Raw genomic sequence first — 25,902 nt, forward strand, 5'->3', positions numbered from 1 at the left:
AAAGTTACATGATAGCAAGTCAACAGCGGGATGGGGTATGACTATGCAGTTAAGGAGGGGATGGCAGGATGTTTTGTGCCCAGAGCTCGGTCAAGAACTCAGAGAATTTGAATTAGCAGAATTTAAGAAGTATTACCAAGTCAGAGTTTGGCAATTTGGAAGACAGTATTTTGAATCTGAGCTGATTGGTGGACCTGTGGCCCAAGGGTAAAACCTTAGTTCTCTAATGATTCAGAAAACAAGAAGAAACAGCTCAGCCTTGGATTAGAGACAGAAACTCTAATGTGGGAGCATGTGGGACTTCCCTGGTGGTGCAGTGGTTAAGAATCCGCCTGCCAATGCAGGGGACACAGGTTTGAGCCCTAGTCCAGGAAGATCCCACATGCCGCGGAGCAACTAAGCCTGTGCGCCACAACTACTGAAGTCCGCGCACCTAGACCTCGTGTTCCCCAACAAGAGAAGCCACTGCAATGAGAAGCCCACACACTGCCACGAAGAGAAGCCCCCACTCACCGCAACTAGAGAAAACCCGCGTGCAGCAACAAAGACCCAACGCAGCCAAAAAGTAATTAATTAAAAAGAAAAATCTAATCCTTAAAAAAATAAAACAAACTAAGCGTGTACTAGAAAACAGTGGGAGTGACCCACAAGGCGACAAGATCAGGAAACAGAAAGAACTGGTCTCTCTGGGAGTGGATCAGGGAGGGCCTGAAAAAGTTGAAGTAATGTCATAGAAAAGATCATAGAAGTAAAGTCATCCAACACTGTGTACCTAAAATTTACCTAGTTTACACATTAATAACAGATTATAAAAAGGTTACACAAAATGCCTTTTATCAAATGCTGGAAATTGTACCCAAAATTAACATTCATTTACTAAGTTAATCCTTAACAACAACCCTGTGAAATAGGTATTGTTCTTACCACACTTTACAGTTAGAACATTACGGCTTAGAGAAGTTAACCTGCCCATGGTTAGTAAATGTGACATCACAGGCATTCAAAGTGTGTACCCTAAGAATCCCCTGCACTGATGTAAAATCATTTGGAAGAGAAATTTTCTTTATACCCTAGAACCATGCCTTAGGCGCTGGTAGCAAAAAATAGCAAATGGCAATAAAGTCCAAGTAGTAAACCTTCCCTTTGGAGGTTTCCTGTATCACCATAGTGTACATAGCTTTTTTTAACTTCTCCCTCTAAAAACTCCAGAAACCAGTATTGCTGTCACATAAGAGAAATATTCGGTCTTGAAACCTGTATCATTCAAAATTGCTCATCTAAGCTCAACTGGAGTTAGTATGCTTATTAAATTATTATTAGGCACTTCTGCTTTAAAAAAAAAAAACTATATGTATGCCTACTCAAAAACACATTCACAGGACTTCCCTGGTGGTCCAGTCAGTAAGACTCTGCGCTCCCAATGCAGGGGGGCTGGGTTCAATCCCTGGACGGGGAACTAGATCCTGCATGCATGTGCAACTAAGAGTTCGCATGCTGCAATGAAGATCCTGCATGCTGCAATGAAGATCCTGCATGCCGCAACAAAGACCCGGCACAGCCAAAATAAATAAATAAATATTTTTAAAAAACCGAAAACATATTCACTTGCATCAGATAATAAAGCTTATCCTATGTGTTCTTACCCTCTCTGTTTTATCTGCACAGAAGAGTCGTGTGTGATGTCTTTTCTGCACCACAATATAGGTTATTCCTGGCCGGTAATCTTCTTCCAAACTAATACATGCCTTTCGAATTGCTATTAGTTCTGGCCAAGCTACCTAGGAGTTAGAAATAAAATGATGTTTAATTGAGAACTTGCCAATCTCTCAGGCATCTCTCAGATCTGATTTACTTGGAGTGGCAGATGGGAGGAAACTCCATCAGATACCTAGAAGCCCCAGAAGGCAACTATGGGATTAAGAGAGTACCTGTTTCATCTGTCCCTCGGATACCCCTCCACGGTAATAGATGATCCGAGTGGGTTTGAAGCGTGTGGATTTGTAGAACTGGATCAGCAGCTCTCGAACCATGTTAGTAAGGTCCTGGATTACCTCCTGACTATAGAGGAGCTCCTGGGAGATCTCCTGGCGGGACGTCTGCACCCGCACAGTGGCACAGTACCGGCTGGGGTGGCCGTCCATACTGCCAACGACAGCAGCAATGGAAGGCTTCTTCCCATCCCCTGCTGGGGGGTGCGTGACATCCGCTCCCAGGAAGATGACAGGCTGCTGGAACACCGAGGGCCTGCTCAGATTTAAGGAGACATTGCCACTCAGACATATGGATGAAAATGTTTTTGTTTAGCAAGATCACCAGACATAATCACAGGCATAATCTTATGAGAATAAAGACGTGCCCATTGGGAGAGAACTCTAATGCCCACTGAGTATCTGTGCCACCCAGTACAACGAATCTGAACTGACTAAAGAAGCCAACATGGTTCTTCTGCAATAGTGGGAAGGGTAGAGTCAAGAAGAGGACCCAACCCAAATTTAACAAAATCTCTATGTGTAAAGGGAAAACTTTCCCAGAACAGGCTTTCTCGGGATCCTGGGATTTCTACAATGGATACTGAATTGCACAATGTACATGGAACTGGGACAAACCCCCCAATATATGAGACTTAGGGAAGAGAATAAAGTCTATCTCCTTCCCTATTTTATTTTCTCCATGTATTTATCACTTTTACCACATATTTTACTTATTTATTTTATTTATTGTGTACACACACACACACACACACACACACAAATGTAAGCTCCATGAAGGCAGGAATTTTGTTTTGCTTTGTCTTGTTCACTGCTGTATCCCTGGTGCCTAAAACACTGCCTTGCTCACAGTTGGCACTCAACTAATATTTGCTAAAATAATGAATTCATTTATTTGGTACTAATTTATCTATGGAATTAAGGAGAAAAATATCATGCATATATTACTTCTCTGGTAAATTCTTTTTTTTTTTTTTTTTTTTTTTTTGCGGTACGCAGGCCTCTCACTGTTGTGGCCTCTCCCGTTGCGGAGCACAGGCTCTGACGCGCAGGCTCAGCGGTCATGGCTCCTGGGCCCAGCCGCTCCGCGGCATGTGGGATCTTCCCGGATCGGGGCACGAACCCGTGTGCCCTGCATCGGCAGGCGGACTCTCAACCACTGCGCCACCAAGGAAGCCTGATTTTTTTTTTTTTTTTTGGAAGCCTGATTTTTAAAGTATATCTAGGAGGCATCCCAAATCTGACAATCTCATGTAATAGGTACTAAAGATGAGGTTCCATGTGGGCAGAGCCTGGGTTGTATTTCTCTATATATATATCATCATACAACATGGGTTTGGCATAGTAGGGTATAAGAGCAAATGTATATACATAAGATACACACACAGAACATAATAACAGCTTACATATATTATGTACCAACCACTGTGCTAAGGACTTTACACGTATGAATTCATTTAGTCCTCACAACAATTCTATGAGGGTAGTACAATTATTATCTCAGATTTCCAGGTTTAAAAAATGAGATATAAGAGGATAAGGAACTTGCTCAAGATTACACAGTTAGGAAGTGATAAAGCTGGAATCCAAACCCAGGAAGCCAGACAAAAAGGTCTGTACTCTATGCCACTATGCTACATTGTTTGGGGTAAAATTAAATCATGCTTTAGGTTAACTTCCCCCATGGTCTGTATACCTCATCTACCAATGTTGCAGGAAGGATTTATTTACCTAGAAGTTTCATTCAAGGACAAAAATGAGAACTGTGATACAACTGTATAAGAGTAAAGCACTCAAATTCACCTTCTTCTCAAGTATGAAAATGACTAATATCACAGACAAAATTTAACTCCCCAAATCACTTCCACATACAGGTTTTCACATAAAAACATCGTAGAGTAGACAAGTCAGATATTATCTCAACAGACAAGGAAACTACAAATTAACAAGGAGACGCCCAATCTAAGAAATGGGCAAAGGACTGAACAGGCCCATCACAAAAGAGGATGTCCACTTAGCCAATAAACATATGAAAATGTGCTTAACATGATTAGTCATCAGAGGATTGCAAATTAAAATCATCATGAGATACTATTACCCCCAGCCAAAATGGCTAAAATTAAAAGGACTGATACCACCAAGTGTTGGCAAGAATATGAGAACTAGAACTCTCAGTGGAAATATAAATTGGTATAACCACTTTGGAAAACTACAGTAGTCCCCCCTTATCTGCAGAGTATGTGTTCCAAGATGCCCAGTGGATATACCAAATCCTATATTTACTGGTTTTCTTTCCTATACTAATGGATGGGTAGCATAAACAGCCTAAATACACTGGACAAAGGGATAATTCATGTCCAGGGCTGGATGGAGAGGGAGAGTTCGAGATTTCATCGGGCTACGCAGAATGGCATGCAATTTAAAACTTAAGAATTGGGACTTCCCTGGTGGTGCAGTGGTTAAGAATCCACCTGCCAATGCAGGGGACACGGGTTTGAACCCTGGTCCAGGAAGATCCCACATGCCGTGGAGCAACCAAGCCCACGTGCCACAACTACTGAGCCTGTGCTCTAGAGCCCACGAGCCACAACTACGGAGCCCACGTGCCACAACTACTGAGCCCACGTGCCACAACTACTGAAGCCCGTGCACCTAGACCTCGTGTTCCACAAGAGAAGTCACTGCAATGAGAAGCCCACACACCACAATGAAGAGTAGCCCCTGCTCGCCGCAACTAGAGAAAGCCCATGCTCAGCAACGAAGACCCAACTCAGCCATAAATAAATAAATAAATAAATTAATTAATTAAAACTGAAGAATTGTTTATTTATGGAATTTTTCCACTTAATATTTTCGGACAGAGGTTGACTGCAGGTAACTGAAACCAGGGAAAGTGAAACTGCAGATAAGGGGGGACTACTGTATTTGATAGTATCTATCAATGCTAAATACATATATTTTCTATAAGTCAGCAATTCCACTCTTGCAAGAGAAAGAGTACTTAATTCCACCAAAAATGTAGAAGACTTGTATAATAAATGTATAAGAATATCTAAAATTTTGTAGTATATTCATAAAATGAAATAATACACAACAAAAAATAAACTTCTACTTAAAATAGCAACAGGAATGAATCTCATAGACATGATATTCAGCAAAAGAAGACAGACACAAAATAGTACATACTGTATGGTTCCATTTATATGAAGTTCAAAAACAGGCAAAACTAGGGAACTCCCTGGCGGTCCAGTGGTTAGGACTCTGAGCTTTCACTGCCAAGGGCGCAGGTTCAATCCCTGCTCGGGGGAACTAAGATCCCACAAGCCGCGGGGTGTAGCCAGAAGAAAAACAGGCAAAACTAATCTATGATGCTGGAAGTCAGAACAGTCAGAACCTTTGGGGGTTATCTATTGGGAAGGGCCACGAGGAAGCCTGATGAGGTGCTGGATGTGTTCTATATTTAACCTGGGTGGTGGTTACATGAGTGCATACATATGTAAGAAAAAGTAACCAAGATGTATATTTGAGATTTGTGTGCTTTATTGTAAATTATGTAAGTTAGAGCTTAAGAAACAAATGGAAAAAGAGTTCAGGATCTTACCTTTGATGAGGTACAAGCACGTTGTTAATTCCTCCGAGCTTTGCATTTATCTTCAGGCAAAGGTTGGAAAGGGTTTGAGGTGAGGTCTTCACTACATTTTTTACCTGGACACACTGTGTAGCCATACCCAGGAGGGTATCTCCAACACGTTTCACCTCCGCTACAAAAATAAGTTTATTAATTAATTTTAAAATGTTGATATATTCTCCTGATTACTAAAAGTAGAGGGAAACACCCCCACACACACATTAACATTTACAGAGTGCCAACTATATACTGAACGTTGTGCTAGATGCTTTTCCTGTGTGGTCCTTTCATCTGCTAAACCCCCAGGGCAATTTTTTTGAGTTTGGAAGGCTCTCTCCCTACCCTTTTCTTCCCTCCTGCAGACTTTGAAGCCAGTCCACTTCCTTTATTCTAGCATGCAGCCTGCCGCCACTCACCACTCACTCAAGTCCCTTGAGGTTCCTTTTCCCACAGGACTGGTCTGGCAAAGAAATCAATCTCCCCAGCTCCTCCCTCTCAGTACACACACCAGCCCTCTGAATTCTAAGGGATTTTTTTTTCCTTCCTTCCCCTCCTCCCCCAAACACTACAGATAAAGAGAAGCTAACAAAAGAAACAAATATAGAGAGGCTTGAAGGCATTTTACAAAGTTCAAATGGTTGGTCTACATAGTTTCCAAATCCTTCACTTAGATGATAGCCAAAAGAACTTTGTATCATTCTTCTTATAAGAGATACAAACTAAGCAGCTCCTATTCTGGAAGTGGTAGGCTCCCCCCACTCTGATATTCCTAAATGCTTTTCACCAGGCATTCCAGTTCTCCCCGTTTTGGGGACGACGGTAAAATGGCACTACCCTCATTACCACTGCATTTCCTGCCCACCATCCCACTTCCCCCACATAGGTTGGGTGGGCCATATAGCTGGTTGTGACCAAGAAATTGCAGAAGTTAAGAACCCTCCAGGCTCTCTTTTCTCTCTGCCGTGGAGCCAGCAACATCCCAAATAGTGACTGGGTTCCAGAGTGAAAATGATATGATGACATGGAGCAGAGGCTGCAGTCCACCCTCAATGGACACATAGCAAAAGCAAAAAATAAAACTTTGTTGCTTTGAGCCACTGAGAGTTCGGGATTGTTTGTGACTGCAGCATAACCTAGTTTATCCTGACTGCTACAACTACTACTTGAAATCATCCCTCATTCAACATTAAAGGGGTCCATACCATATACTGGCGTCTTCCCAGGCAAGATAACCACTATTAGCTGTAGGCCCACATATGTCATTTTCAGGTGTTTAAACATGGGCTCCACGCTGTCTGCACCTTGTGCATACTTGCAAAAACATGGCTGACCCTGGATGGGCATTCCTGCATCCTTAGAGATTTTACGGAGCTGGTCAGTGAAACTCCTGTTAAAATAGAACCGGTGGCACAGTGCTTTCATTTCAGGGCACATTCTTAGCATTTATTTCCCTCTAAGATATTTCTTTCAGTTCGGTAAATTCTTAGCCAAATTTAGAAACAAATAAACAAACAAACAAAAAAACCCCATCTTTAACTGGTTGCCAAAAATAGCCTGGAAGTTGTATCACTGTAATTATAAGGCAGAAGACTCTGTATTATTAAACTATCAGATTATCATTTTGAATTTTTAAATAATTGTGCCTCAGCTGGGCCTCAGGGCCTAGAATAGCATTCCTGTTCAAAGATTTTTTTAAACATTCAAGTCAGTAATTCCAGACTGAAGAAAAAAGCAAGGTCAAAATTTCAGGTAACGTGTATTTTGGTAAGCCAGGTACAAGAATAGTTGGGTAAGCTTGTGTTCAACTGAGAACACAGAAACACACTGTCACAAAATCACCATATTTAGGATGACATTCAAACTTGTAATAGATTTGATTCAATAACAATGTCAAAAGAACTCATCACTTTAAGAAAAAGCAAAACTCATGGTCAAGTTATAAATTTTGGATTTGTAGGAAGCTTTCAGAATGATTTGTTTTCTGCATTTGCCAATGTTTTGTAGGATTCCTTTCTTTCACCCCAGTTCCCTTTTCCCGTCGTGATTTTTCCACCCTTTTCACTAACTTCCTGTATATAGATAACTGCATCTGTAAGATGTGAACAAATGATCTTAGTCAGTGACCCTGCAGTAAAACAAGCTCTCTAGTACACTGTAATGATTAAAAATGAACTAGTTTTTATCTTAGCTGAAAAGATACAATTAACCCCAAAGGAAGCTTCTCTAAGAACTCAAGAATTTGCCAATCGGCACTGCTTCAGCCTTGTTAGTCACAAATTTCTGCTCTAAATGTAGGAAGCTGAGTCAGATTCTTAACATAATTCCCAAGTCTGCGATTTACTATAAGAACAAGGTCTTTTTCCTATAGCCAGATGGTGTCACTATAGGAGTCTGGGATTCAGTGCCAGTGTACACAGCACATTCACATAAAGATGATATTTTCATATCTGGAAGGGATATTACTAAGCTGAAAATATGAAGATACTCACTTTAGTAAATCTTCCCTACATTGTTTCTGAGGCGCAAAACAAGCAACTGCCCAAACTTTAATTTCAATGCCAGCATAAAACTGCTTTCCTCGCATGTCCCAGACACCCTGGTTGGGTGTGGCTACCGTTTTATTCTTTAAAAAAAAAAAACACAAAAAAAGAAACAAAAGAAAAGAGAAAAGACATTACAATCTAAGGCCATTTTAAAGTTGATGAGGGGATAAACAAAACTCTATTTGATATTAGCCAAAAGACAAAAAGCAGTAATGAGCAAAGCTATGAGTAAATTCAGTGTGGTGTAGTGGAAAAACCCTGGATTCATCCCTTTTTGATTGGTTGTTGGAAGAAGCTTGCTGAATAAAATAAAAAGCTTACCCGGCCTCCGTATTGCAGCATTGGTGCTGGAAGTACCCTGCCTGTGAGCTCAGTCATTTCATTGTGGACAACAATACCAAATTCTTTAAGATATGGATCAGGTCCGCCCACCATGCTGTTACTCTTCACCTAAAGAACAGGAAAGCCTGCATATATAAAAACCAAAGAGTAACTGTGTCCCATCAGGCATTTTCTATTGTTTTTGTTTTGTTTTTTGTTTTTTTCCCATCTGAAAGCTAGCTTATCTTAAAGACCATGCCTTACTGACCAGTCTACTGATTTCTTCTTGTCTGTCAGGAGCAGATCTTGCTGTGGCTTTGATCATCGTGGAAGTCTGATTGTCTGTGAGCTTCTTTATACATCGTTGTCCTGCCACTATATTACAAACCTACCAAGAGGCAAAGAGGAATTAGTTTGTGTAATGGGCTTCTACATCTTAAGCCTTTGCTGAACTGTACCTTACATCTTCCATTTCCAAAAAAATGAAAATTCTGTTATATGGTGAAGTTATCTGTCCAAAGTATTTTAGAGATTAATATTAAATTCTATCACTAGTTTAGAACATTTCTTTTTTAAAAAACACATTCAAGAGATTGGCAGATTGGCAAAAGAAAATTTAGTTTAGCTTACCTCAAGTGGCAAGTATGTATGCTTTTGTTCTTGTCCCACCTGGAGACAGGGAAGATGGGGGTATTTCAGTTGCAGACTATACTTTTGCTTAAAATATTGAGCTACTGTACATTCCATTGCTTGCCCATTTTCTAGCTGTAAGGGAAAACTATAAAAGAGAATGTCTTTTTAGAAATTTCTTCAAGTTCTTTGTGTTTTTTTTCAAATAAGCAAACAAACAAAAGCCTACTAACATTTTCTACCTTGACCAGTCACTTAAAAAAAAAGGTCAATCTTTATTTGGCCATTTTCACTTAAGGGTTTAATCAGGATAGCGATTTTGTTGGAATTTTACATGTTTGTTTGTTGAAGCTAAGATGAGAAAATTTTTAATTAAAATGGAAAAAGAATTTAAATCAAGAAGAAGCCACAGAACCAGAAAATACACAGACTTACTAGAGAGGTCAGTTAACACCTACAGATACAAATACAATCTCTTGCTGGCTTCTTAGAGATGAGTAAATTCAAATAAGGTCCTGGGTCATCCACAGATGATAACTTAAGATAACTTTTGATAAAATGAATGTAGCACAGTTACTGGGGCCACATCTTCAGATCCCCAAACCAGGACAAACACATGTGGATTTGGAGGCCACAAGACCAGATACATGAACTTGAGACTGTGTCAAGATATTTGGTATAGACTGGGGAGCATGATTTAAGAGACTCTCCTGATTTCGCTCTTCCAGTGGACAAATTATCTCAAACACTTGGCACAATAATTACTTTAATCTTGCTTTCTTAGCTGTTAATGGCCCACAAAGTAATAATGCAGTGAGGATCACGCATGTGATATTTAAATCTATGTGCTTTTAATTTTCATGCAAAGATTATATAGTTCTATAAGTATAGTTATTCTTACAGGGTACTGTGAAGTAATTAAATAATGAGAAAGACAGTTCTTTTTGAAACAAATGCTATAATTCTCAACAGTGACTTCATTTTTTTCCTTAGAGAATGAAGTCAATGCTATAACATGAAGAGTATATGGAACACCACTTTACAAGTCAAGAAATTCATGTGATGTGTACATGAGTTCATACTGAAGAATTTTTTCAAATCAGACTGAATTTATATACTACATTTATCCAGAGGCCACCCCAAATTTTCAGTTATCTAGAACAAAGCGCTCCAGGTGATTTTGATGTACACTTGTTTGAAAAAGTCTTCTGAGTGAGGAAAATAATGTAGTTAATATAGTTAAGTTTATGCTCTTTACTTAGAAAAGCCAATATTCATATTTATGTCAGACATGAGTTTAATGATCTTGATTACAAGATTAAAACTTACATATATGGTAATTTAAAAAGTACTCTAATATATATTTTCTCATTAGGTATAGCTCACAGTGGACTACAAGCTGGGTGATTAGAAAACTGAGATTGCGTAAGCATAAATAAATGTGCTGCTGGAGGCATACCATACACACTGACAGCTGGAAGAAGTGACAGCTAGCTACAAAAGGGGGGAGAAAAATCCACATAAAGCACAAGGCAATATGTATCTTCCCATGACAGCTTTTATGACTTACAGGCCTTAAAAGATCCTTCAGGCCATGCATTGAGAATTACAACACTATAATAAATGATGTTCATAATGATGACTCTGCATCATTATATAAAAGTTGATCTATGTTTAGCATACTCTGTTTAATAGGTGAAATGACTTCCCTGGTGGCACAGTGGATAAGACTCTGTGCTCCCAATGCAGGGGATCCAGGTTCGATCCTTGGTTAGGGAACTAGATCCCACATGCATGCCACAACTAAGAGTTCACAGGCCACAACTAAGGAGCCCGTGTGCCACAACTAAAGAAGCCGGCGAGCTGCAACTAAGACCCGGTGCAACCAAATAGAGAAATAAATATTTTTTAAAAAAAAGAAAGAAAAACTGGCTGGATCATAATTACATTTACCAAAAAAAAAAAGAGGTGAAATGAATTAAAGGCATGAAATATGTTTTATAAATATTTCTATCAAAAATATTTAAAACATTTTCTATTTTTTTTATTTTTTATTTTATTGACCGCGCTGTGTGTGGCATGTGGCATGCAGGCTCTTAGTTCCTTGACCAGAGATTGAACCTGAGATCCCTGCAGTGGAAGCGTGGAGTCTTAACCAATGGACCACCAGGGAAGTCCCTTAAAACATTTTTAAAGCTTCGGTGCTTTAAAGTGAAGATCTAGGCGATTTTTTTTAATTACAATATGGGATACCAATTTCTCAAATTATTATAGTAGCTTCCTTTGTTACAAAAAATATAATGGTACAATTTTAGATGTGGTTAACATACGTCTGATGACTGGCTGGCCGCCTAGTCACATTACACACTCGATATTTTCGTTTCATCTGTCCACAGTGGGTCACCTCAACTTTAAGACCTGAAGTCAAAACAGTCAAAAGAGCAGTATTAATTAAAATCACAGTGACAAGAAAATACTCGAAGGTTGTCTTCAGAAAGGCATAGCATTGTACAGGACAAAAGTTGCAAGGATATGGGAACAATTTCATCATGCATAGGCAAAAAAGCCTCAGCCAAGCAGAAAAAATTAGAACCCAGACGACTTAAGACTTGCAACCTACTTTGATGTATTACTTCATTCAATAAGTATCTATCAAGCATCAACTACGTTTTGGTGCTTATTCTTGGGTCTGGAGATAGCCCTAATGAAGCTTATGGTATAATGAGAGAAGATAGCTAACAACAGGTAAAGAAGCAAAGAAATTCTGATAATAAATGAACTTGTGTTATTTTATTAAAATGGAAGTTTTCAAGTAAGTAAAAGTAACAGTTACTAAGTTCCTGACATGTACCAGGTACTGTGCTACTGTATAAAGAAGCTTTATACACTTAGTTGCATTTAATTCTCACAACAATCTTACAAGATACACATTATCTTTATCTTAGAGATGAATAAACTAAGGCTCACAGTGGTTAAATAACTTGCCCAAAGTCCCAATGATAGAACTGGCAGGAATGGGATGGAAGCCCAGGTGTGTCTGACTGCAAGACCGTGCTCCTTGCACCATGCTGAGCTGCCTCTCCAAGACCACAGTAATGCAAATACCTACCTCTGATTTCTTTGGTAAACTTGACACGCTGGGAGTCTGTTAGGGGTTTGGTCTGTTCATTGATGTTCTGAATGTCTAAAACCTCACACATGAACTCAATGATAGGCTGAGCCCGGTAGAAAGCAGTTGCAGACACTAACAAACAGAGAAGGATACTTAGCTTCAGGGAAAGAGGAAAGACCAAAAAACCAGCCAAAAGAGTAAAGGGTAAAGAGAGTTCCACCTTACCATCAATATTCAGCATCATATTCCACATGGCAGGTCTCACAGACTGATGAAAGCCAAACCAAACCTCCCTTCCCCCTCCCAGAGGGTGATAGTAACCTTCAGGAGGTGAGAAAAAGGAGCGACCCACTGGAGTGTACCTGAAGAAACAAGAGTTTGCATGTTTCACAGTAAAAACTTGAGTCTTTCATTTCACTCTCAATTTTGTAAACTGAAACCAAGTTTGAACTATGACTTGTGCAGAAACCTTTCAATGTCTCCAATGCAACCTAGCAAAAAAAGTCTGACATTTGTGGCAAGGAATTCAAACTAACCTCATGGAGGGAAGGTGTCTTGTGATAACATCAAGTGCTTGAACTGAGTCATCTGGGACTTCATTCAAGTGCCCGGCCAAAGCTTCTAAAAGCAACTGAAGGCTCACAACTGATACCCACTGAACAGACACTTTAAAGGTCTGGTCTTTACCCTCACCTGGAAGGGTCACTTCCATATCAACCTAAGGAAAAATACATAAAATACATACACATACATATTTACAAAGGCTGAGACATCCCAGGAATATTCATATGGTATATGCATAAGGATGTTTAACACTTTCTATAATTGCAAAACACTGGAAACAACCTATGTTCCATCAGTAGGGGAATAATTTAATATTGAATATTATGTAATAGTTAAAAATAAGGTAGATGCTACAACATGGATGAACCTTGAAAACATTATGCTAAGTGAAATAAATAGCCAGACATAAAATGACAAATACTATATGATTCCACTTATATGAGGTACCTAGAATAGTTAAATTCATAAATACAGAAAGTAGAATAGTGGTTACCAGGGATAGGGGAGGAGAAAATGGGGAGTAATTGTTTAATGGGCACAGAGTTTGAGTTTGGGATGATGAAAAGTTCTAGAGATGGCTAGTGGTCACAGTTGCATAACAATGTGAATATATTTAATGCCATTGAATTGTACACTTAAAAATGGTTAAAATAGTAAATTTTATGTTATATATATTTTACCACAATAAAAAAATTGAATTAAAAAAATAAGGTAGGGCTTCCCTGGTGGCTCAGTTGTTGAGAGTCCGCCTGCCGATGCAGGGGACACAGGTTCACGCCCCGGTCCGGGAAGATCCCACATGCTGCGGAGCGGCTAGGCCCGTGAGCCATGGCCGCTGAGCCTGCGCGTCCAGAGTCTGTGCTCCGCAATGGGAGAGGCCACAACAGCGAGAGGCCCGCGTAACGCAAAAAAAATAAAAAATAAAAAATAAGGTAGACTTAAATGTACAGAAATGGAAAGATCTCCCAGACATATTGTTAAATGAAAAAATAAATCATAGAACAATATCAAACAAATAAGAATATATATAGGGGACTTCCCTGGTGGCGCAGTGGTTAAGAATCCGCCTGCCAATGCAGGGGACATGGGTTCGAGCCCTGGTCCGGGAAGACCCCACATGCCATGGAGCAACCAAGCCCATGCACCACAACTACTGAACCTGCACTCTAGAGCCCGCAAGCCACAACTACTGAGCCCGAGTGCCACAACTACTGAAGCCCACATGCCTAGAGCCCATGCTCTGCAACAAGAGAAGCCACCACAATGAGAAGCCCACGCACCGAAACGAAGAGTAGCCCCAGCTCACTGCAACTAGAGAAAGCCCGTGCACAGCCAAAAACATAAATAAATAAATAATTTTTTTAAAAAAAAAGAATATATATAAATATGCATAAATAGCTAAGGCACAAAAAAAATATGAAAGGATATATACTGAACTATTATAGCAGTTTCCTCGGAAAGTGAAAATGGGATTGAGGGTACAGGCAAGTTGGGAGGCGGGAAACCATAGCATTTCTAGATTGTCTGAATAAGGTTATAATGAGTATATATTTATGTATTGCTTTTAAATTTTTAAAACAAATGTCTTAGGTTATTGTGGTATTAAAAATATTTTCATAAGTGGGTGTTATATAATATTCTACAAGTTGGCAGGCAAATTCGACAAGTTATAAAAATTCCACTCTTCAGATTCAGGTGGCACTTTAACACTGTGAGAAATCTGGAATATATGTAAAGATGACATAATCAACCTAAATTCTAATGCTCAGTTATTGGTTAACTAAGGGACAAGAGAATATGGACAGAATAACAAATCTATCATCAGCATGAGAAACAACTTTAAGTGTTGAATTGTTATTAGAAAGGGAAACACTGTTGTCCTATGTAATTACTACTAAATGACATAAGTCTAATCAATATTTCTTGCCGTTAACACTTACCCTCTCCCGTCCAATTGGCAGTGGATGTGCTGTGTACATGTTTCTTTTGCCATCATAGCCAGGCTGCCGATCACCAAATACCTGCATCTTGAAGTGCCGCACCATTGTATCTACTACGTCCCTTAACAGTAATGGAGATAGTGTAGGTTAGCTCTGAGAAGCGGTGGTGAACAGTAAGGAAACTATCACCATACCTTAATCAACTAAATTCAGTTCAAAACTCCTTGGAAAAAATAAGAGTTAAAGTTACAACTGACTCAAGTAATTAGAAAAATAGTTAACTAAAGAAAGGTAGGCAAGTGAACAAAAGCAATCATGAGATGACAACAAAAAGGAGGGAATAAAAGGAAAAAGAGAATAAACTTTATAGCATCCTCTCAAATTCTTGCTTTCCAAAATCCTCTCCTATGATAAATAGAGGCTTATAAGAATAACCTGTCTCAGGTATCTAAGTTTGGCATGTTCATAACTGAACAATGATAAGTGTGTTATCAAATAAACATCCTTATTCAAGTATACTGGTTTTGGAAAAGAGAGTGAGCAGAATTCAGAAATCTGGGGATCAATAAATCTAAGATGCATCAAAATCAAAGGACTAAGTCAACCCCTTTGATAATGCTAGAAATTTATTATTCTTCATACTGTCTTGTTATATTCCAAACTGCTTCCAAGCAGTAGAGAAAAGGGAATGTCGTAAAATGTCCTCATTCTGTAAAGATTACCAATGTAGTTTCTTTCTGTTTAGAAAGAAAGCCTTTCTCTCAATAGAGCATGAATAGCTTTATTTAAATGTTTCTTCATATACACCGGATCACACTGTATGCAGGCTCTGAAACAAATGCAGCTGTGGGGGAACCAGAGTCTACAGTTTAAGATGGACAGATCTGGGTCTGTGCGATTTTGGAATGCTAGCGTCAATGAAAAGTCAGGTGCTATGTCTTACCAACATTACTGAGCCCCATGTAGGGGAACTGTACCTTAAAATACATCACAACAAAGTTCTTTATCAAATAAATATACCCATGTTTCTATAAAAAAAAATATATCACAACTCGCTAAGGCATTAATATTACTACAAATGAAATCTGTGGGAAAGTCATATGTTTTCAAACCAAATCATGCAACTGAAAAAAACTGATGGAGAAATATAGTCTCATACATTCCCAATTTTAAAAAGCTGACTTAAGAACAGTATATTTGGGGCTTCCCTGATGGCGCAGTGGTTGAGAATCTGCCTGCCAATGTAGGGGACACGGGTTCGAGCCCTGGTCTGGGAAGATCCCACATGCCGCGAAGCAACTGGACCCGTGAGCCACAACTACTGAGCCTGCGCGTCTGGAGCCTATGGTCCACAACAAGAGAGGCTGCGACAGTGAGAGGCCCGCGCACCGCGATGAAGAGTGGCCCACACTTGCCACAACTAGAGAAAGCCCTCGCACAGAAACGAAGACCCAATACAGCCAAAAATAATAAATAAATAAATATTTAATAAATAAATACGGGCTGTTGTTAACTCACAAGAGGCTTGTGCTTATTTATTAAAAAAAAAAAAGAACAGTATATTTTCAGACTGGAAGGGTAATTTCTTATCTTACTTTCTTAAAATGTAACCATAAAGTTTTACAGTAAAAAACATATTTTCACCTCTATTCTCACTTAACCTTCAAAACAACCTTGTGAGACAAGCAGGGCAATAATTATTGAATTCAGAATGGGCAAGTAAACTGCCCCTGGTCACACAATGATTAAGTGGCAGAGCTGTATGACGTTGGACAAGTTACTTAATCTCTCACATCTGTTTCTTCATTTGTAAAATTATGGTAATCATAACACCCACCACAAAAGTTGTCATATTAAGTGAATAAATAGACACAGAATATTTAGAACAGTGCTTGTCATGCAATAAGCCTACTGCTTGCAGGACATTTGGTCCTGTCCAAAACATTCATAAGACATTTGGTCCATCCTAAAAGGTCCTCGATATTTGGTGATATTTGGTCATATTTGGTCCTGTCCAAAATGTCCATAGGGACATTTGGTCCACACCAAAAGGTCCTTGATATTCACTTCTGTCCAAAACAAAAATTTGGCATGGGCCAAATACGCTCATGGACGTTTTGAATAGGACCAAATTTCAGGGACCTTTTGACTTAGACCAAATGTCTTGTGGATGCTCTGGACAAGACTAAATGGCTGCTAACTAGCCTGCTTAACTCTGGTATGCTCAAGGATAACACTCCAGGAATCTTCCTCTCTCCTGAATCATCAAATTTTTCCACTATACTGAATTACTGCCTTCAGCAAATAAATATGCTATAATTTCTTCATCTTAAAAAAAATTTGAAATTTCCTGATCCCATTTCCTCCTCGTCTGAACATTCCATTTCTCTGCTCCCCATTGCATCAAAATCCCTTGACAGAGCTGTCTCTAATTGCTCTTCTCCTTTCTCTCTTCAATCTTCTCTAGTGAGGCTTTTCCTCCACCAAAGCTACTCTTATCAAGGTCCCCAGTGAGCTCCACATTGCGAAATTCAATGCTCCTCGAACATTAGATGATCAATTCTTTCAGCTTAAAACATCTTCTTCCCTTGCCTCCTCACTCTGTCCTGGTTATCTCTCATCCCAGTGGCCTCTCCATGCCAGTCTCCTTGCTGATTCTTCCTCATCTCCCCATTTGTAAGTATTGAGTCACCTCAGGACTCAGTCTTGAAATCTTATTTTCTTTAATCACACTCACTTCCTACATGATCTCACCCAGTCTCATGGCTTTACCACCAATATGCTGATGACTTTCAAATGTTTGTCTCCAGCCTGGACCTTTCTGCTGAGTCCAACCTCATGTATCCAACTTCCTGCTCAACATCTTCACTGGGATGTCCAATAGACATCTCAATCCTAACATGGCGAAAAAACAGATCTCTTGATCTGTCAACCCTGTTGGCCTCTCCCATAGTTTTCCCCATCCCGATAAATGGCAACTCCATCTTTCCATCCACTCAGGACAAAAACCCTGGAATCAATGATGATTCATTTCTTTCATACCTCCTGTTCAATCCATCAACAAATCTTGCTGACACTACCTTTAAAATATTTGTAGTATCTGACCAGTTTTTTTTTTTTTTTTTTTTTTGGCGGTACGCGGGCCTCTCACTGTGTGGCCTCTCCCGTTGTGGAGCACAGGCTCCGGACGCGCAGGCTCAGCGGCCATGGCTCGCGGGCCCAGCCGTTCTGCGGCATGTGGGATCTTCCCGGACCAGGGCACGAACCCGTGTCCCCTGCATCGGCAGGCGGACTCTCAACCACTGCGCCACCAGGGAAGCCCTCTGACCAGTTTTTATCACTATCACTTTTACTACCCAAGTTCAAGCCACCATCATTTTTCACCTGAATCATTACACATGCCTCCTAATTGATTTCCCTGCTTTTCACCCTTACCTGCTAGGGTTCGTTTTCAACACAGCAGCCAAAATGATCCATTAAAAATCTAAGTTAATCATACCAAATGTCTACTCAAACCCCATCTAATCAGAGTAAACACTAAAGTTCTATGACCACCTACAAGACTCTGCATGATAGGGCCCTTTGGAGTTTCTCTATCACTCTCCCCCTCACTCACTCCAGCAATACAGGCTTTATCTGCTATTCCTTGAATATACCATGCAAGCTGCTGCCTCTGCCTGGGACTCTCGTCATGTAGATATCCCTCACCTCCTCTAGGTTTCTCCTCAAATGTCACTTTTCAGTGAGCTCTTCCCTAACTATACTATTAAAATATTACATTATGTGTGTGCGCGTACCCATATATATACACACACGTGCGTTCACACAAACATCTTACATAATATATATATAACATATATACAAAATATATACGTATTTACAGTATACATAAATACTATATATACTATATGTATGTGTGTGTGTGTGTGTATATATATATATATATATATATATATATATATGTAAAATCGGTGACCCATCCTCCATCCCTATCTTCCAACCCTGTTTTATTTTTCTTCACAACAGTTATCATCAACTAACAAATAATATGTTTTCTTTGCTTATTCATTTATTTTTGGACTTTTCCCCCATTAGAATATAAGTTCCTCAAGGGTAGGAGCTTTTGCCTGTTTGTTCATGTTGTATTCCCAGAACATAGAACAATACCTGATACACAATGAGCACCCAACAGAATATATGTCAAATGGATCAATATTAGCCATTGCCACCGCCTCTGTTATTATTGATTTCAGTTATACAACAGCCAAACCATTAAGGGCTTGCATGAGACTGAACTATACCAGAAAGCCAAATAATTGATCTATAATGAGAAAAAAAAACCAAGCCACAAAGAAATACTTCACTTTACAGCAAAAGCATCCTTGGAAAGGCAAGAACTATAATATTAAGGACTGCCTGAATATCAGCGTGAAAACAGAGAAAAGTAAAGTGGGTGATCTCAGCACACTGTAAAAATATCTGCTATAGGGCTATATTCACTATTGGTAAATTCCTGTCATACAGACAACAATGCTTAAATCATCTTATCTAGACCCCTCCTGGATAATGCTAGAATTAAACAGAGCTTCTCAGTTTATGTTTTTCAATACCCCAAGATGATTCTTCTGTCTTTACACTTATATTTTTCTCATGTCCAATACCAACACATGATAATAAAATTTGAATTTCCACATAGTTCTATTTTCCATAGACACCAGTGGCTTCACCTGTTTTTACAAATTTCTGCTACCTTTGGACAGTGAAAGAGTGACCTTTCTTCTTCATTCATTAAGTATTTACTGACTAAACAGTGATGTATCCTGCATTCTGCTAGAATCTGTGGAGGACAACCAAGTATGAGACAGCAAACCTGCTATCAAGAAACTTAACATCTTAGAGAAAAAAAAAAAAAGCCTACATGTTAAAAGAGTTTAGAGAACAATACGATTCATGATAAATAAATTACACGTATTTAAATGTATAAGAGGGGACGAGGGGAAGATGGCGCAAGAGTAAGACGCGGAGATCACCTTCCTCCCAACAGATACACCAGAAATACATCTACACGTGGAACAACTCCTACAGAACACCTACTGAACGCTAGCAGAAGACCTCAGACCTCCCCAAAGGCAAGAAACTCCCCCACGTACCTGGGTAGGGCAAAAGAAAAAACAGAGACAAAAGGATAGGGACGGGTCCTGCACCAGTGGGAGGGAGCTGTGAAGGAGGAAAGGTTTCCACACACTAGGAAGCCCCTTCGCGGGTGGAGACTGCGGGTGGCAAGAGACTTTTTCTTCCCTCTTTGTTTCCTGGTTCGTGAGGAGAGGGGATTAAGAGCGCTGCTTAAAGGAGCTCCAGAGACGGGCGCGAGCCGCGGCTAAAAGCGCGGACCCCAGAGACGGGCATGAGACGCTAACGCTGCTGCTGCCGCCACCAAGAAGCCTGTGTGCGAGCACAGGTCACTATCCACACCCCGCTTCCGGGGAGCCTGTGCAGCCCGCCACTGCCAGGGTCCCGGGATCCAGGGACAACTTCCCCGGGAGAACGCACGGCACGCCTCAGGCTGGTGCAACGTCGCGGCGGCAGCCGGCCTCTGCCGCCGCAGGCTCACCCCGCACTCCGTGCCCCTCCCTCCCCCCCACCCCCGGCCTGAGTGAGCCAGAGCCCCTGAATCAGCGGCTCCTTTAACCCTGTCCTGTCTGAGCAAAAAACAGACGCCCTCCAGCGACCTACACGCAGAGGCAGGGCCAAATCCAAAGCTGAGCCCCTGGGAGCTGTGAGAACAAAGAGAAAGGGAAATCTCTCCCAGCAGCCTCAGAAGCAGCGGATTAAAGCTCCACAATCAACTTGACGTACCCTGCATCTGTGGAATACCTAAATAGACAACGAATCATCCCAAAATTGACGAGGTGGACTTCGAGAGCAAAATCTATGATTTTTTCCCCTTTTCCTCTTTTTGTGAATGTGTATGTGTATGCTTCTGTGTGAGATCTTGTCTGTATAGCTTTGCTTCCACCATTTGTCCTAGGGTTCTATCCGTCCATTTTTTTTTTTATTTTTTTCTTAATAATTAATTTTAATTTTAATAACTTTATTATACTTTACCTTCGTTCTTTTTCTTTCTTTCTTTCCTTCCTTCCTTCCCTCCTTTAGACAACGAATCATCCCAAATTGAGGAGGTGAACTTTGAGTGCAAGATTTATGATTTTTTTCCCCTTTACCTCTTTTTGTGAGGGTGTATGTGTATGCTTCTGTGTAAGATTTTGTCTGTATAGCTTTGCTTCTAACATTTGTCCTAAGGTACTATCCGTCCCTTTGTTTTTTCTAAATAATTATTTTTTAATTCAATAACTTTATTATACTTTATTTTATTTTACTGTATCTTCTTTCTTTCTGTCTTTTTTCCTTCCTTCCTTCCTCCCTCCCTCCTTTCTTTCTTCTTGCCTTCTTTCCTTCTTTTCTTCTTTCTTTCTTTCTTCCTTCCTTCCTTCCTTCCTTCCCTCCTTTCTTTCTTTCTTTCTTTCTTTCTTCTTTCTTTCTTTCTTCATACTTCTACTAATTCTTTCTTTCTACTTTTTCTCCCTTTTATTCTGAGTCGTGTGGACGAAAGGCTCTTGGTGCTACAGCCAGGAGTCAGTGCTGTGCCTCTGAGGTGGGAGAGCCAACTTCAGGACACTGGTCCACAAGAGACCTCCCAGATCCACATAATATCAAATGGCGAAAATCTCCCAGAGATCTCCATCTCAACACCAGCACCCAGCTTCACTCAACGACCAGCAAGCTACAGTGCTGGACACCCTATGCCAAACAGCTAGCAAGACAGGAACACAACCCCACCCATTAGCAGAGAGGCTGCCTAAAATCATAATAAGTCCACAACACTCCAAAACACCACCAGATGTGGACCTGCCCACCAGAAAGACAAGATCTTTGTCCAGCCTCATCCACCAGAACACAGGCACTAGTCCCCTCCACCAGGAAGCCTACACAACCCACTGAACCAACTTTAGCCACTGGGGACAGACACCAAAAACAATGGGAACTACGAACCTGCAGCCTGCAAAAAGGAGACCCCAAACACAGTAAGATAAGCAAAATGAGAAGACAGAAAAACACACAGCAGATGAAGGAGCAAGATAAAAACCCACCAGACCTAACAAATGAAGAGGAAATAGGCAGTCTACCTGAAAAAGAATTCAGAATAATGATAATAAACATGATCCAAAATCTTGGAAATAGAATAGACAAAATGCAAGAAACATTTAACAAGGACCTAGAAGAACTAAAGATGAAACAAACAACGATGAACAACACAATGAATGAAATTAAAAAGACTCTAGATGGGATCAATAGCAGAATAACTGAGGCAGAAGAATGGATAAGTGACCTGGAAGATAAAATAGTGGAAATAACTACTGCAGAGCAGAATAAAGAAAAAAGAATGAAAAGAACTGAGGACAGTCTCAGAGACCTCTGGGACAACATTAAACACACCAACATTCGAATTATAGGGGTTCCAGAAGAAGAAGAGAAAAAGAAAGGGACTGAGAAAATATTTGAAGAGATTATAGTTGAAAACTTCCCTAATATGGGAAAGGAAATAGTTAATCAAGTCCAGGAAGCACAGAGAGTCCCATACAGGATAAATCAAAGGAGAAATATGCCAAGACACATATTAATCAAACTGTCAAAAATTAAATACAAAGAAAACATATTAAAAGCAGCAAGGGAAAAACAACAAATAACACACAAGGGAATCCCCATAAGGTTAACAGCTGATCTTTCAGCAGAAACTCTGCAAGCCAGAACGGAGTGGCAGGACATATTTAAAGTGATGAAGGAGAAAAACCTGCAACCAAGATTACTCTACCCAGCAAGGATCTCATTCAGATTTGATGGAGAAATTAAAACCTTTACAGACAAGCAAAAGCTGAGAGAGTTCAGCACCACCAAACCAGCTTTACAACAAATGCTAAAGGAACTTCTCTAGGCAAGAAACACAAGAGAAGGAAAAGACCTACAATAACAAACCCAAAACAATTAAGAAAATGGGAATAGGAACATACATATCGATAATTACCTTAAATGTAAATGGACTAAATGCTCCCACCAAAAGACACAGATTGGCTGAATGGATACAAAAACAAGCCCAATATATATGCTGTCTACAAGAGACCCACTTCGGACCTAGAGACACATACAGACTGAAAGTAAGGGGATGGAAAAAGATATTCCATGCAAATGGAAACCAAAAGAAAGCTGGAGTAGCAATTCTCATATCAGACAAAATAGACTTTAAAATAAAGACTATTAGAAGAGACAAAGAAGGACACTACATAATAATCAAGGGATCGATCCAAGAAGAATATATAACAATTGTAAATATTTATGCACCCAACATAGGAGCACCTCAATACATAAGGCAAATACTAACAGCCATAAAAGGGGAAATCAACAGTAACACATTCATAGTAGGGGACTTTAACACCCCACTTTCACCAATGGACAGATCATCCAAAATGAAAATAAATAAGGAAACACAAGCTTCAAATGATACATTAAACAAGATGGACTTAATTGATATTTATAGGACATTCCATCCAAAAACAACAGAATACACATTTTTCTCAAGTGCTCATGGAACATTCTCCAGGATAGATCATATCTTGGGTCACAAATCAAGCCTTGGTAAATTTAAGACAATTGAAATTGTATCAAGTATCTTTTCCGACCACAACGCTATGTGACTAGATATCAATTACAGGAAAAGATCTGTAAAAAATACAAACACATGGAGGCTAAACAATAAACTACTTAATAACGAAGTGATCACTGAAGAAATCAAAGAGGAAATAAAAAAATACCTAGAAACAAATGACAATGGAGACATGACGACCCAAAACCTATGGGATGCAGCAAAAGCAGTTCTAAGAGGCAAGTTTATAGCAATACAATCCTACCTTAAGAAACAGGAAACATCTCGAATAAACAACCTAACCTTGCACCTAAAGGAATTAGAGAAAGAAGAACAAAAAAAAAAACCCCAAAGTTAGCAGAAGGAAAGAAATCATAAAAATCAGATCAGAAATAAATGAAAAAGAAATGAAGGAAATGATAGCAAAGATCAATAAAACTAAAAGCTGGTTCTTTGAGAAGATAAACAAAATTGATAAACCATTATCCAGACTCATCAAGAAAAAAAGGGAGAAGACTCAAATCAATAGAATTAGAAATGAAAAAGGAGAAGTAACAACTGACACTGCAGAAATACAAAAGATCATGAGAGATTACTACAAGCAACTCTATGCCAATAAAATGGACAACCTGGAAGAAATGGACAAATTCTTAGAAATGCACAACCTGCCAAGACTGAATCAGGAAGAAATAGAAAATATGAACAGACCAATCACAAGCACTGAAATTGAAACTGTGATTAAAAATCTTCCAACAAACAAAAGCCCAGGACCAGATGGATTCACAGGCGAATTCTATCAAACATTTAGAGAAGAGCTAACACGTATCCTTCTCAAACTCTTCCAAAATATAGCAGAGGGAGGAACACTCCCAAACTCATTCTACGAGGCCACCATCACCCTGATACCTAAACCAGGCAAGGATGTCACAAAGAAAGAAAACTACAGGCCAATATCACTAATGAACATAGATGCAAAAATCCTCAACAAAATACTAGCAAACAGAATCCAACAGCACATTAAAAGGATCATACACCATGATCAAATGGGGTTTATTCCAGGAATGCAAGGATTCTTCAATATACGCAAATCAATCAACGTGATACACCATATTAACAAATTGAAGGAGAAAAACCATATGATCATCTCAATAGATGCAGAGAAAGCTTTCGGCAAAATTCAACACCCATTTATGATAAAAACCCTGCAGAAAGTAGGCATAGAGGGAACTTTCCTCAACATAATAAAGGCCATATATGACAAACACACAGCCAACATTGTCCTCAATGGTGAAAAACTGAAAGCATTTCCATTAAGATCAGGAACAAGACAAGGTTGCCCACTCTCACCACTCTTATTCAACATAGTTTTGGAAGTTTTAGCCACAGCAATCAGAGAACAAAAGGAAATAAAAAGAATCCAAATCGGAAAAGAAGAAGTAAGCTGTCACTGTTTGCAGATGACATGATACTATACATAGAGAATCCTAAAGATGCTGCCAGAAAACTACTAGAGCTAATCAATGAATTTGGTAAAGTAGCAGGATACAAAATTAATGCACAGAAATCTCTGGCATTCCTATACACTAATGATGAAAAATCTGAAAATGAAATCAAGAAAACACTCCCATTTACCACTGCAACAAAAAAAATAAAATATCTAGGAATAAACCTACCTAAGGATACAAAAGACCTGTATGCAGAAAATTATAAGATACTGATGAAAAAAATTAAAGATGATACAAATAGATGGAGAGATATACCATGTTCTTGGATTGGAAGAATCAACATTGTGAAAATGACTCTACTACCCAAAGCAATCTACAGATTCAATGCAATCCCTATCAAACTACCACTGGCATTTTTCACAGAACTAGAACAAAAAATTTCACAATTTGTATGGAAACACAAAAGACCCCGAATAGCCAAAGCAATCTTGAGAACAAAAAACGGAGCTGGAGGAATCAGGCTCCCTGACTTCAGACTATACTACAAAGCTACAGTAATCAAGACAGTATGGTACTGGCACAAAAACAGAAAGATAGATCAATGGAACAGGATAGAAAGCCCAGAGATAAACCCACGCACATATGGTCACCTTATCTTTGATAAAGGAGGCAGGAATGTACAGTGGAGAAAGGACAGCCTCTTCAATAAGTGGTGCTGGGAAAACTGGACAGGTACATGTAAAAGTGTGAGATAGATCACTTCCTAACACCATACACAAAAATAAGCTCAAAATGGATTAAAGACCTAAATGTAAGGCCAGAAACTATCAAACTCTTAGAGGAAAACAAAGGCAGAACACTCTATGACATAAATCACAGCAAGATCCTTTTTGACCCACCTCCTAAAGAAATGGAAATAAAAACAAAAATAAACAAATGGGACCTAATGAAACTTCAAAGCTTTTGCACAGCAAAGGAGACTATAAACAAGACCAAAAGACAACCCTCAGAATGGGAGAAAATAATTGCAAATGAA

At 39.5% G+C, this 25,902-nt stretch overlaps 1 protein-coding gene across 2 annotated transcripts in view; it reads right to left on the reverse strand.

Moving 5' to 3' along the window:
- LOC132516283 (protein argonaute-4) overlaps positions 1 to 25,902 on the reverse strand; it is a 42,469-nt gene that overhangs the window by 8,957 nt on the left and 7,610 nt on the right. Inside the window, exons 3-15 of one of the 2 annotated variants that reach the window (XM_060142699.1) lie at positions 14,727 to 14,847; positions 12,759 to 12,940; positions 12,448 to 12,584; positions 12,220 to 12,354; positions 11,441 to 11,528; positions 9,111 to 9,258; positions 8,749 to 8,868; positions 8,481 to 8,609; positions 8,106 to 8,239; positions 6,819 to 7,003; positions 5,590 to 5,749; positions 1,929 to 2,244; positions 1,644 to 1,778 (exon numbers count right to left, since the gene is read on the reverse strand). In XM_060142699.1, the coding sequence (XP_059998682.1) occupies positions 1,644 to 1,778; positions 1,929 to 2,244; positions 5,590 to 5,749; positions 6,819 to 7,003; positions 8,106 to 8,239; positions 8,481 to 8,609; positions 8,749 to 8,868; positions 9,111 to 9,258; positions 11,441 to 11,528; positions 12,220 to 12,354; positions 12,448 to 12,584; positions 12,759 to 12,940; positions 14,727 to 14,847 (1,990 nt within the window). The remainder of the gene's footprint in view (positions 1 to 1,643; positions 1,779 to 1,928; positions 2,245 to 5,589; positions 5,750 to 6,818; positions 7,004 to 8,105; positions 8,240 to 8,480; positions 8,610 to 8,748; positions 8,869 to 9,110; positions 9,259 to 11,440; positions 11,529 to 12,219; positions 12,355 to 12,447; positions 12,585 to 12,758; positions 12,941 to 14,726; positions 14,848 to 25,902) is intronic. The other variant, XM_060142700.1, reaches the window with a different exon arrangement.

Source organism: Lagenorhynchus albirostris, chromosome 2 (assembly GCF_949774975.1).
Source record: "Lagenorhynchus albirostris chromosome 2, mLagAlb1.1, whole genome shotgun sequence".
In the NCBI taxonomy this organism is placed as follows: Eukaryota; Metazoa; Chordata; class Mammalia; order Artiodactyla; family Delphinidae; genus Lagenorhynchus; species Lagenorhynchus albirostris.